We start from the raw sequence: 14,133 nt of genomic DNA, 5'->3' as shown, positions 1-14,133 counted from the left end.
ACATATACTCATATAATTAAAAATAATAAAAAAATGAATCTTTTAGACCACCGAGGTAGAAGCAGGAAGACAGTGAGTTCAAGGTCAGCCAAAGCTACATAACCTGTATATCAAAAAAAAAAAAAAAAAAAAAAAAAAAAAAGCTTAAAAATGACTCTGAAAACTAAATGTATACTGATACTACCAAAAATAATAAATAAAAATAGAAATAAAACAAAATTTTATCATGTCATTGAGCCACAAGAAATCCTTACTAGTTACAGCTTTAAGAAAACAGTGACCAGGGGGGCTGGCGAGATGGCTCAGCAGGTAAGAGCACTGACTGCTCTTCCAGAGGTCCTGAGTTCAAAGCCCAGCAACCACATGGTGGCTCACAACCATCCGTAATGAGATCTGATGCTCTCTTCTGATGCTCTCTTCTGGTGCGTCTGAAGACAACTACAGCGTACTTATTCATAACAATAAATAAATCTTTAAAAAAAAAAAAAAGAAAAGAAAACAGTGACCATAGCACAATGTAGGGCCTCCAAGTGTTAACTAACAACCAAATCTAAGAAATTAAAATTGTAGATTATGTCAGACTACCAACCAAATCTGTGGCAGTTCAAAAGAATAAATGAGGTTCATTTCATTTCAGCACTCATGCATAAAAATTAAGTGGCAGAGGTGTTGGGTTGAATATAAAACAGGAAGCAAATATGGTTTTCCACCAATTCCAATTATCCTCCTATCAGTCAGTGTAAGAGGTAAGAAAGCACTTTACACTGAGCTATGGCCCAGCACACAGCAAGCTGAGGCTGAGACACAGATCAGTGGTACAGCTGGACAGAGGAAAGCCCTCCTGGGTTTGACAGTTAGCATGCCCTCCTAGTGCAAAACACAAGGTGGGGGTAGATTCAAGGAATTACTACAATTTAAAGAAAATGTCTAGTTAAGAAATATTACATAGCTACTCTATATGTTACCACTAACATATATACCTGTAACAATTTTTTTACATTAAAGGTATCGTATACATACCATCACAAAAAGTAAATTAAGTAAGCTTGAATATTAAATTTTATTTAATAAAATACCATTGAGGCAGGGGGTATAGTATAGTATATGTTAGGCATTTATGGGAAACCTGGGATTGATCTTCAGCACTGAAGGAAAAAAAAAATTGATTCTGCAGATACAGGTCGCTCAGGACACACTGGGACTGAGCTAGGCTGGAAATGCATGTGTTTAAAATTCAAGCTCTCCTGTTCTCAGGCCACAGACCAGAAACATTCAGCCAGGAAGCTAGCAGGTTCCCAAAAAGACTACCTGAAAGTTGCTGGGTAGACCAAGCTGGACTCAGTAATTCTCCTGCCTCACCAGTGCTGGGATTACAAGTGTGTGCTACAGTATGCGAGCCTCAAAACACCATCTTTGATTGTGGCCTTTCACCCTTCAAGATGTCCAGATCTTTTTGACTGAAAATCCAGCAAATCTAGCCTTGATCCATCCGAGGAACCACTGAGGTTTACCAAGAAGTCTATTACAGAACACTCGGAATATGATTGCTGACTACACCATGGTGTGTGTGTGTGTGTGTGTGTGTGTGTTCATTCCTGCCAAAATGTCTACAGGTGATTTGCAATTATAATCTACTCCTTAAATATTAAGCTAACTTAAACCCCCCTTTTGATCTCCAGAGTATAACTCCACAAGACAGTACAAATAGATCTTCCCAAATGCACACCGTGTGTATGTATTCCCCATCAGTCATCAGATGCTCCAGAGGGCTCCAGAGTGGGTGTAACAGAGAACTACACGTACCCAGTGTTTTTCTAATTCCCTAACAGCTGTCCAACATTGATATGAACATGTTAAATCCCAGCCTAAAGCAACCTTTCATGGTTATATAATAAAAGCCCTTTAAAAAGAAAAAAAAAATCAATGACATGCCCTTTCAGCTATTATTTTTAGCACAAAAATAAATATTTTAGGATAAAAATAGAATGGTACCTTGTATAGAAAACTTTCTCATTTGAACACCTGGTATATTTTTAAAATCCTTAGAAACTGCTTCTGACAGCTGGGCAGGACTGAGCCTAACTGTATAAAGGAAAGTGCTGTGTCCTTAGCATCTTGGAAAGATAAGCATGCTGGAGAGCGACCTGCTTAACTATTCGTGTAAGATGCATAGTTTATTAGATAAAACCAACAGGTGAAGACACGATACATTTTCATCTGAAATGACATGATGTGACTATAATGGTAACTATACTCAAAAAAGTCAAAGAAATCAAGGACTTTTCTGAGGTAGTTACAATGGCTCGATCATATGTACTTCCAGCCACAGAAGCCCACTACCATGTGACACAGTGACTGGCTAGCACCTGACCACGTGAGCAACAACAGCCAATAAGATGGGAAAGTAAGCAGAAGACAAAGCAGCACCAGTCACATCAAGAGTCGCCTTGTGAATGTTCTTCCTACGTACGAGTAAGGAAATCATGGGCACAACCCTATCATGAGCTATGAAAACCCACTCTCTATGGATTTACAGTCTTTATTAACTAAGCTCTTGGAACACAATTTCAAAGTAAGCCTTTGTTACGTTTCAATAAACATCAGTGTCAAGCTCCTATCAATTTTTGCTAAATGATCATATTTACTAAAACATAAATCCTTTAAGTAACACCTGCTTTACTCGGTTTCTAATTTTCCTATACCATTCAGCATCAGGACACTCTAACCCAATGTCTGAAAGTAAGAAACAAATCAAAACAACTGAGTAAGAAAAAGTTAAACCAAAAACACAAGCAAGATGACACTCATTAAGACGTTAGCATTTTCTGGAAAACTTTAGGAAAATCAATTTCAACTAACAGAAGGAGTGAAAAACAACTACTGTAACTGGGCAGCAACGGCATGGCAATACAGCATTCCTAGAGAAGGAAGGACCCAGTCAACCCGTTAACTCCATCAGCAGGAATGAGAAGACTGGAAATGCAGTACACAGGTGGAATTCAAAGCTCATGGTTTCTTACTGGTGCCATTCGTATTGCTGGGTGCGCTCCACAGCCTTGCACTGCTTTATGAAGTGTTTCACCAAACATACTGCGAAGTTCAACTGAGTGACAATATACAGCATCAATCTTAGGCCACCAATCCAACGCAGACTAAGAAAAAACGAAAGAACAGAGTACAAAAATCACACGGGCTGTACATATTCTTTCACTGCTGTATACCTTCTTTTTTTTTTAAATACTTTTATACTTTTCTGAAAAACTTTATAAGACCATGCAAACATACAATATGATTTTCAAAGTCTCCAAATGATCTCTTTAAGTCAGACACTAAGCAGACACACATGTTAAAATAGAATACTGAGCATGTGCAAATGAGATTCTCCTTTCTCAACAATGCCATATTAAATTTAAAAACTATTTGCAAAATTCTTCAACCAATTTTTATCTTTTAAAAAAGTTTAGTGTTAACAAATTTCAGAAACACATGCATACATTATATATTTTTCACCAGGTAAGAATGCTACCATCACAGTTTTCCATGAGATTAGTGGTTCAACACAATGTTGAAAGACTATGTAAAACCATTAGTCAAGTGCTTATAAACAACAATTAACATGAAATTAGTAAATGGAATAAAGCCATTAGTATATCAATAATTTTTTACATTGATAAGCAGATGGCACAACACATGGAAGACTAAATGGTCACCAAAAACAAAGACAGCTGATCCTAGCTAAGTATCTTTGTTTTTACAAAGCTAGACATGAAAGTCAGGACCCTGGGACATGTGTATGTTAAGCAAGTGCTCTACCACTGAGCTATATCCCCAGACCCAGCTAAGGGTTTATAAAATAATTATTTTATATATATATTTTCCTATTTCCATTTAGCCAATCTAGCTGATTTATAAAATCTGTTTTATTTAAGTGTATCCTTAAATGACTTTTGCTTTAAATTTAATTAATATATTTCAATTTTAAATGCTTGAAAAATAATAATTGTGAAAAAGCATTAAAGTTTATCAGTTTATAGAAAAATGACTGGATAAACTTTCACTACTTATATAGGCTATACATGAGAACAATATGCTTTAAATATAAATTTTCAATTTGTAATACTTTAGTTAAAAATCTGATATTAAATAACACATTCATATAGTAAATACAGGTGACTTAACAGCTTCATCCTACTTATAGTTTATTCTTCATTTAAAAAAAAATCAAGCTAGTCTTAACATTTAAGTTTCTCACAGCTCACAGTATTTTGAGTTACAAACTCTCTTTACAGAAAAACTAAGGCAAGCACAGTAGTGTACACCTTTAATCCTGACACAAGGGAGGCTAAGGCATGAGGAACTTCAATGATATCCTGGGCTTCACAGAAAGACTTCATCTTAAAAATACATAAGATAGAGGCTAGAGAAGTAGCTCAGCAGTTAGGAGCACTGGCCGCTCTTACAGAGGACCCTAATTCAAGTCCTAGCACCTACATGGCAGCTCACATCTATCTGCAGCTCCTGTTCCAGAGGATCCAACACCCTCTTCTAGCCTCTACTGACATATAGTAGGCAAAACAACCATACACAATAAAAATTCATTAATTTAAGAAATATAAATGTTGAACTATTATGGTAATGCTGTCTCTCGGTTATTTGATTTAGCCAATTCCTACACACTGGTGGTGTTTACTGTCTCTGTTTCTTTTCATGTTGTTGTAATTAGATACTCTGACAAAAGCAACTTCAGGGAGAAAGAATTTATTTAGCTCACAATTCCAGGTTCTAGTGGCAAGGAAGTTAAAGCGGCAAGAGCTGGAGAGAGCTGGTCACATCAAATCCAAAAGCAGGAACAAAGAGCTTTCTCTACTCACTGCCCAGGGAATAGTACCACACAGTGGTCAGGGGCCTTCCTGTCTCAATTAACGTAATCATGATATCAATCTTCATGGATATGCTCAAAGGCTCATCTTCAGACTTTATTGACAACACTAACTATCACAGAATATAACACATCTCTCAGATTTGAGGCACTGATCTGCCCAAGTCCATCAGTGATCAGTGTAACCAGATTTCTATGTTTTGTTAATCACCTGAAAGTAACAAAATGCTCAATGATTTAAAAAAAAAAAAAAAAAGTACACTGAGTCCTGACTTCTTCCTATACATTGCATAAAATCTTGGCAGAAATCAATAAACTAAATAGACAAGCATCTCCTTTAATATCTTATCAAATTACTAGGAGTGGGGGGGTTGCTATTTTCAGTTTTGGTTTAGTTTACATCTGTTTGGTTTTTGACACAGGTTCTTGCTGGAATTCACTATGTTGTCCAAACTGGTCTAGAACCTGTGATTCTCCTGCCTCAGCCTCTTAAATGCTAGAACTACAAGCATAAGCTACCACAACCACCTTACTATGTAATCATTTTTGATAACTGTAAAACTGTACCACAGTAATATGTATGCACTATTGTACTGGCTGGTTTTATGTGTCAACTTGACACAGGCTGAGGTTATCACAGAGAAAGGAGCTTCAGTTAGGGAAATGCCTCCACGAGATCCAGCTGTAAGGCATTTTCTCAATTAGTGATCAAGGGGGGAAGACCCACTGTGGGTGGGACCATCTCTGGGCTGGTAGTCTTGGGTTCTATAAGAAAGCAGGCTGAGCAAACCAGGGGAAGCAAGCCAGTAAAGAACATCCCTCCATGGCCTCTGCATCAGCTCCTGCTTCCTGACCTGCTTGAGTTCCAGTCCTGACTTCCTTGGTGATGAACAGCAGTATGGAAATGTAAACTGAATAAACCCTTTCCTCCCCAACTTGCTTCTTGGTCATGATGTTTGTGCAAGAATAGAAACCCTAACTAAGACAACTATATATTAACTTTTAGACTTAAGATTTAATTTTTTTTTATAATTTTCTATTTTCATAAGGAATTAATCCATTTATTTCAAAGTAAAGGCTATATTCTCAAATAAAATAGGCACTAAAAATTAGACATCCCTGAGTTAATAAAACTTTAGTGTTTTAGTCAGTTACTAAGTGTGTGCATTCTGAAACTAGTCAATGAAATAGACATTTCCACTTAATAATAGTTTATTAAAAATATTAAGACTAATATAAGTGAATTATGTACATTCCTCAAGGTTATTTAAATAATTTTCAAGTACCCTAGAAATACTTCTTTAACCATCTCTTGCCAGAGATTACCTTCAATATATGAACTATTAAAAGGCAAACTACAATAAACTGCTACAAGAAAAAAAATCTGCAATGAACTACTGTCCTATCTGTAGCATGTTGACTTACATCTATATTTTTTAAATTTCCTAGCTGCACATCTAATTTAACCTTTTAAAAGCCTATACGGATGATACAGATGTAACATAGATCTTAAAACTATAGTTTCTCTCTTAGTGCACATCATTTTCAAAAAGTGACAGTATAAATACCACTTTAGAAACTACTAAAAAAAATTACCACTGCATCAAAATTCAAATAGTGAATAGACTTTAAGAATCTCTAAATGAAATTGGAATGTTTTAGATTTAAACATAGTACTTATAAATTGTGTATGAGGACATCTCACAGAAGCAATATAAAACTCCAAACATAATTTCTCATTCTACATAAACCCACAAAAAGATTACGACTTTTATCTTTTAGGGGAACATAATAATTTTTTAAAGCTGTAAACTGGCTTAGTAGACATGGAAAAGGAGCACTGAGGAGGTATACTGAACCAAAGCATTTAAAAAGAAAATATATACCAAGAAATTAAAGATCTAGACTCCATGAATCTAGGAAAGAATTCATATTACTTGAAAACAAACATTTTCCTAGTAAAAATTTCCAGTAAAACTCTATAAAACTCAATTGTATAAATCTGCATATTTACTGTTATAGTCTTTAACAATTAAAAGTACTTTAAAGTCAGTATTTTTTGGCCTCAAGTCTTGGTAGTGTGGACTCTAATAAAACACAATTTACCCAGCAATCTCTAAGGATGAGGTATAACTAAAGTATAACTGAAAGTCTCTTTGGAAGCTGGGTACAGTAGCTCAGTCCTTTAACCCCACCACTCGGGAGGCAGACGGAGCTCTCTGAGTTTAAGGCCTGCCTGGTCTACATAGTTTCAGGCCATCTAAAACTACATGGTGAGACCTTGTCTCAAGAAACAAACAAACAAAAAGACACATTGGCATTATCTGAGTTGTTTACAAGCTATTCCACTCAACAGATGTTGATGTATTTAAAGACTAGTCAGTATGGGTGCTTTATACACAAAAGTCCCCGGATGCAGACACACTCTGCCTTCATACATGCAGCACTCCTCAGAAAGGGGAGCACACGCTTTCATCAGGCACATGGACAGAGGCATGCAGGAACTAACACTCCAGGCATGCTTGAAACCCAGAAAGGAGCAGCTCAGCCACTTACAGCAGTGCCAAGTCCATGCTTGAAAGTGCTCTATGTATTCAATTATAGACAAAAATATTTCACAATTAAAGTAACTAATCACAGAATATTCAAAGACTATAAACTTGGATTTATTAAATGTTAACCATTCATATAAAGTTATCCAATTAATAAGTGGAATACTTTCAATATTTTGAATCAAGGTAGGCAACTAGTATTTTGGAATTACATATAAACTTAAGGGATAGGAAAATCATCTTTTTTGTTGTTTTTTAAATTTAGAACTAAACCTTGGAATGAGTCAATGTGCTGAGTCAATGAGACGATGGCCTGAGTCATTACACTGGCAAATGTACAGGTTTTAATATAAACATATTCTATCTACACTTAGATTCACAATACTATCCTCATTGGAACTAACTGGATTGAGTGTAACTTATACCTCTATCAGTGATATTCAAATGAGGGCTGTATTATTCCTAAGCATTTAGTTGTTCATAATGCAGGAGATAGAGCATGGTTGCCGTTTCATGAGTGATGGATGTCCTGCAAGGCCAGGCTGAAACAGAGACCCAACATCCTAAAATGCTACTAGCACTCCACAAAGCAAAATGAGTGTGTCACTAAGTAGCTTGATCAGCAGTTATTTTCCCCTGCAAAAATACCTTTCAAAAAGAGTAATGTTAGGTTTAATTTGATAATTCCAAGGCAAATAAAGGAATGGGTGTTATTTTAATTCACAAGTCATAAAACAGAATTTAGAAGTAAGACAAATACTCCAAAGTATTAGTCATCAAAGACTTTAAGGGAAGAAAAAAGAAACAAAGTGAACAACTTATTCATAAGTGTATCATATCTGCCAATGTGTAAAAGTAGTACTAAGAAAAATCAAATCAGAGAACATTCAAATCCAACTGTCCATACACAGAGATATTAAATTCTGCAGTCCACATCTACTACCACCTTCCTGTCTGCTTTCCATTTCGTACACGCACAGCACAAATACCTCTAATGAAGTCAGCTGTTTTCTCTGAAATGCTTTTGTCTCTTGTGGTATGTATTTTAAAGCATGTGTTTTATTCTAATTAAGGGGATGAAAAGGTCAAATCAAGTGAAGCTTCACCATTTTAAATGCCCATAGCTAGGCTGGACTACAGTTACTCTTCCTTCCAACTTAACAAAGAGAGTAAGAAACAATCTGTCAATGCTTTGTTACCAAAGCACTAAATGGTTTTTCAGTGGCATTGTTCTCAACAGATTTTGAACTTTAAATGCAACTTTGTAGGCTTACTCCTTCCAAAAGATTCTATTAACTCCATCCCTCTCACTAAAAGCCTCAGGTAGAGACTGAATATACAACTGCAGCTGGACATAACTGCTGGTGGAATCATCTTAGGGAAGCTCTGCTTTACAGAAAGGTCTAAGTTCAGAACAGTTGATAAAACCAGAATCTTCCTTAAAAAGAAAAGAACATATAACCCAAATCAACAAAGAAACCTTTACTTGTTAGTAGTACAGTACTAGCTTTAGACTTACATTGGTGATGATGCGGTGCAGTGAGTTTACCAACACATAGTGAAATGTAGAAGGTGAATTCTGAGCCAGGCAGATCTGCCCCAAAAAAAAAAAAAAAATGTACATTAACAAACAGAGAGAAAAAAACAGCAAAAAGTAAGTTACTTTCAATAAAATAAATTTAAGGTCTTGAAATTAACATCAAGAATTAGAGTTAAGAAATATTAGTAAGAGATTAGAAAGATATCTCAGAGTTTAAGACCACCAAGGATCTAGGTTAAGTTCCCAGCACTCACACACAGCAGTTCACAATTGTCTATAACTACAGTTCCAGGGGACACAAATGCCATCTTCTGGCCTCTGTCACCCCCATACACATACATGGTGCACAGATATAAATGCAGCTAAAACATCCAAATGCATGAAATAAAAATAAATTTTTTTAAAAAAAGAAACACTAATGAAAGTATACCTATTCATCTTTATAGTTTCTGCATTTTATAAAGATAACCACATCAATAAGCATGGTTATATAAAACAATGATCTGACCTTAAAGTGTTGGTTGTTGTGAGGGCTTATCCGAAAGCAAGAGACAAGACAGTCAATCATGAGGTCCACATCTGCAGGTTGACTGCCTCTAGAGAATGGTTTACTTGGATTAAAAAGCAGGTTCTATAAAAATCCCAATAGAAAACAATGGCCTTTAAATAGTCATGAAGTATTTATTTAACAAGGTATATAAACATAATCAACATTAGTCACATTGATTATAATAAACTTTAGTCGCCGGAAAAAGCACAAAATACTGGTTACTATAGTCTATCGATATCATCTAAGATCCAAGCATCTATCTACACATTAAGGAAACCCAATGCATATCAGTCTTCCTGTTCTCAGTTTCGACTAATGAGCACAGTAACAACAAAAGCAGGTCCTTTGAACATAACATCAAAGTTAACTCAAAATTTAGAGTTAGCAATTATCTTCAGGAGAATATTTATACAAGAAGGTTATCCACTTAATTTTCTTAAGGCCTATAGAAGGGAAAGAACAGCATATTACCTTCAGATCAACTACCATGGACTGAACCAGTAGGAAAATGACCGAATTATCTTCCCAGTTGATGTAAGTGCTTGCTTTACACAACTTGACACAAGCAATGGCAGCACTCTCAGTCAGCTGCCTGCTTCCTCCATGGCCAGCGAGGGCTTTCCGTAAACTGTCCAGAAACAGCTTCTACAGAATGGAAATACAGGAAGAAAAAACACCTCGTTTGTACTACTACAGATCAATCTAACATAGTAGCAAAACACCAACTATAAACACAAATGGCTTGTATCTGGCTATCATTTCATATTTAAAGAGTAAGCCCTTTTTAAAAAATGCACAAAACACTTTTCTCTACTTTCTCTGTTGACTTACTAGGGAAAGGAACCACTCCTTACTATACATTTGAACTAAGTATTAGCTGACGATATCTTTCCTTTCAATGTTACCTTTGAAGCTTAATCATTAGCCTGTCTTGGTTGTGGTAAAAGACAAATTGTTTCACTTCTTTTCTACTACTCTTGAGTATATTTAACCTCCAGCCTTCTAAACAATATACCCAAGGGTATTCTGTTGCTCTAAATTTCATTTCTAGAAATAATTAAAAAAAAATTAAATGCAGCTTTGCCACAAGCCATAATTAAAGCCAGCTGAAACAAGATGTTCCTTAGGAGCTCAGGGCCCTACATAGACCTAGGCGAAGATGGAAGCAGCACCAGTATCTAACAGGCTTGACAGCTAATAAAAAGGCAGTCCGTGCAGAGTTAAATGATACTGAGGATGACGACGACGTCCAGTGACGTTGTCCAGTCACCTGTGCTCTGCTTCTGTGATATGTCCTGAACTAGATGTGCAAAGAATCTCTAAGTGTGCCAGGCCTTTGTCCTTGTATGTTTTAGTTTTAAAAAGCAGCACCAACAAGAAATAAAACTATTAAAATTAACTACCCAGAAGCAATGGTTCTGGGTAGTTAAGAGCACTTGCTACTCTTTCAGAGAACAAGAATTCAGTTTCTAGCACCCACACTGAGTGCTCAGAACTGCTTGTAACTCCAGCTCTAAAGGATCTTATGCCTCTGTTGGAACACAAACATACACACAGAGCACACACACATTTTTTTACTGAAAAATAAGTAATAAAAAAGCAAAACAGTCTATCTTGTTGAAAGATTCATTTCAGTTTCTGTGCATGCTTGTGTGTCTGCTTGCTTTATGTGTACCATGAGTCTGGAACCTGCTATCTATCACGCACGCACGCACGCACGCACACATACACACAGAGCTGGCCAGCCGACCTACAGACCAACCAACTAAGTGTTATGCATGCATGCAGACTGAAATTACCAAAACCAAAACTAAATGTGGTAACATTAAAGACTCTGAAAGCCAGGTAGGGCTGTAACATGATTTTATAAAAATTGTACAGAGTACTCTTAACCAATAAAAAACCATCTCACAAATTTCTGCTTTTTAAAACTAATGATAATAAGGAAAATTTAGAATCACCAAGACCTGATGATTTTAACTGATTTTTATCTAACTAGGTTATTTCAGCCAGCCCATAGAAAAAGATGAAAATTTCCAATTTTTATTCTTAGTTTTGCAGAAATTAAATTGTTAGGACAGTTATGTTTCATAATGAAAAAACATAGTCAATATACATTTCCTCAAGTCATTGTGCTGAAGCCTTAGAAAATGCATTGTTAGCTATACAATTTATTTGCAAATAGCCAGCCAAATTTAATTCATAAACATAAAGGTAAATTATAAATGTCTAAATGTATTTTAATGGTGAATACAAGCTTAAATAACAGAATTTATCTGGTTTATTATTATTCAGCATTAAAACCAAGAGAGTTCAGAGCCTTTCAGTTATGACTATAACATGTGAATAACTGTAGTCTCCCCTCCCCCAGCCTGAAACCTGCTTGCTCAGGGGTCGAGCTTCCTGCTCAATCATTCTGCCACGCCCACTGCTGGAGCCTACCGCTTTGCTGTTCCGGAGCCATACACGTGGCCGCCATGCTACTGGACCCCAAGATTATTTGGCAGGAATCAGGCCCCCTTCCCCTGTTTCATAACTGCGTACAGGAATAGTAAAATGGAGCTTTGATGAGAATGGCTGTCTTAGCTGCATCTTTCTCTCACCGCCTAGCCCTTCTTCTCTTCCAGGTTTCCAAAAAGCCTTGCCAGGCTAGAACCCAGACATGTGAGCTGCTGGTCAAACACAACATTTGGCGAACCAACGTGGGACTGAGAAACGGCAGAGGACATTTGGAAGAAGCACTGCTGGTTTGAACTCCATAGAAGAAGAAAATAATTAAAGGAAATTCATACCGGAGAAGGTCGGTATGAGCTAAGCTGAAACAGCGTTTAACCTGAGCGCTAATTCACTTAGGTTCAGCAGTGAAGCTTAACAGGAGCTAGGAACGTAACAGGCAGTTAGCCGTAGCTCTCAGAAGCTACATTTTTAGGCGTGAGAAAAGAAAGGGTTTATTAAAAGGAAATTTATAATCAGGCGGATTGCCGCAGTTAAAAAAAACTGCATCATGAGGGAGGAAAATGTCCCAAAAAGCAGAGAGAAATTTCAGGAGTGCCATACTTTGTTCTCTCTGGGCCTTAGAGCAGGAGTACTCTGTCCCCTTTTTGTGTCTTGTCTAATGTCTGGTGCACCAATCTGTTCTCGTGTTCAACTCATGTATGTTTGTGTCCAGTCTGTATGAATGAATGTTCTATGTTTTATGTTGGATAATAAAGATGGTATAAAAAACTTTATCTGCAAAGCCGAGAGCTGCCACGTGCTTCATCCAGGAAACAGACACATGTCAGGAGGGTCCCTGCTGGAAAAACTGTTCGTTTTTGGAAAAAAAGGCGAGTGCACAGCCTCTTAGTTTCGGGGTAAAAAAGCTGATAATGTTGTGATTAATGTGTTTGACAAATGGTAAAGTGCCTTTTATTCTATGATTGTAGCTAGAAAAATTAGTATTCTCTGGTCTAAATGTACCTGCTTCATTTGGTTCTTTTTTTATTGGTAATGTGCTCTGCGTGTTTTCACAATCAGCTTATAAGTTGTTGGTTAAGATTAATAATTGTTACATTGCTACAGTCTTAAAATTGATAACTCAAGTTTTGAGTCTTTCCAACATGTAGCATAAGGCAGGCCAAGAGGCTGGGTCTCTAAAAGAAATTTCTAGTTTAGATAATAATTAATGTGGTTCCTATCCTAAAAAGTAAAATTTAAGATAAGATTTAAAGCAATGCCTCTTTATTAAAGCATTAAAGCTTGCATGTATTCATAGGTATTAATTGGCAGCCAAACTTCGTAATATGATAGTAATGCTTCTATATTGATTTTAAAGATGATAAATTGTTTTAAACTTGGGTTTTGCTTTCCCAAGGTTGTAGATATTATCCTAACGTTGCAAANGAAACTTGAAAATTATGGTTAAAACTGCCAGTGTTCCATTGACTGCAGCTTGCAGTTTGATTACAAATTTAAGATTTTCTACTCACCCATATATTGTTAATTAAGATTATTACAAGAGTAATCATCTTATGAGAGCACTAATACAGCTCACTTCATACAAAACTGGGACAGAGTTATCTAGCTATGTTTGTCCTTGTGCATAGATTAGACCCTCAAACAATCAGTTTGGCTATAGTTGCTGCCTGGCAGGAAACTGCAGTACGGGCAATTTTTTCACAACACTAAAGTTGTGAAGAACGTTTTAACTGTAAGTCATCTTTAAAAAGAGTATCAAAAATTAGAGGCATAGACAGTTGAGTTGTTCCTCTAGAATTGGTCCTTATTGCAGGAGGGCCAAGATGCTCAGATTAAAAAAAAATATTTTACGTTTGAGTCAATGCAGGGCTCAGGGAGCCCCAGAGCAGCTTGTGGCCTTCTTGTGTTTTACAAACAGTGCCTGAGAAAGTTTTTCCTTGTGTTCAAGAAAATTTCTTTTTAACAGTGTTGCAGATCTATTCAGATGTTTAGAATAATGCTTAAATTCAAAGAGTTTTGCTTCTAGTGAACTGGTAATCACTGGAAAATTTTGCCTCTAGGTATGGCTAATATAGCTTTACATTATGTAAGAAAAAATTTTATTGTCTCTGCTTCTATACAAGAAGCCAAGAGTTTTAATCTTTCAATGTATATT

General features: G+C 36.3%; 1 protein-coding gene across 6 annotated transcripts in view; it reads right to left on the bottom strand.

The window, feature by feature from the left end:
- Nf1 (neurofibromin 1) overlaps window positions 1–14,133 on the bottom strand; it is a 248,756-nt gene that overhangs the window by 159,126 nt on the left and 75,497 nt on the right. For 4 of the 6 annotated variants that reach the window (XM_029483490.1, XM_029483495.1, XM_029483493.1 and 1 more), the window contains exons 9-13: window positions 9,993–10,166; window positions 9,480–9,602; window positions 8,951–9,025; window positions 7,436–7,465; window positions 3,021–3,152 (exon numbers count right to left, since the gene is read on the bottom strand). In XM_029483490.1, coding sequence (XP_029339350.1) covers window positions 3,021–3,152; window positions 7,436–7,465; window positions 8,951–9,025; window positions 9,480–9,602; window positions 9,993–10,166 — 534 coding nt within the window. The remainder of the gene's footprint in view (window positions 1–3,020; window positions 3,153–7,435; window positions 7,466–8,950; window positions 9,026–9,479; window positions 9,603–9,992; window positions 10,167–14,133) is intronic. The other 2 variants (XM_029483492.1, XM_029483494.1) reach the window with 1 other exon arrangement.

The sequence above is a fragment of the Mus caroli genome, chromosome 11 (genome assembly GCF_900094665.2).
Source record: "Mus caroli chromosome 11, CAROLI_EIJ_v1.1, whole genome shotgun sequence".
NCBI classification, from domain to species: Eukaryota; Metazoa; Chordata; class Mammalia; order Rodentia; family Muridae; genus Mus; species Mus caroli.
Note: the sequence above shows the minus strand (reverse complement) of the source record. Positions and strands in the feature narration are given on the sequence as shown.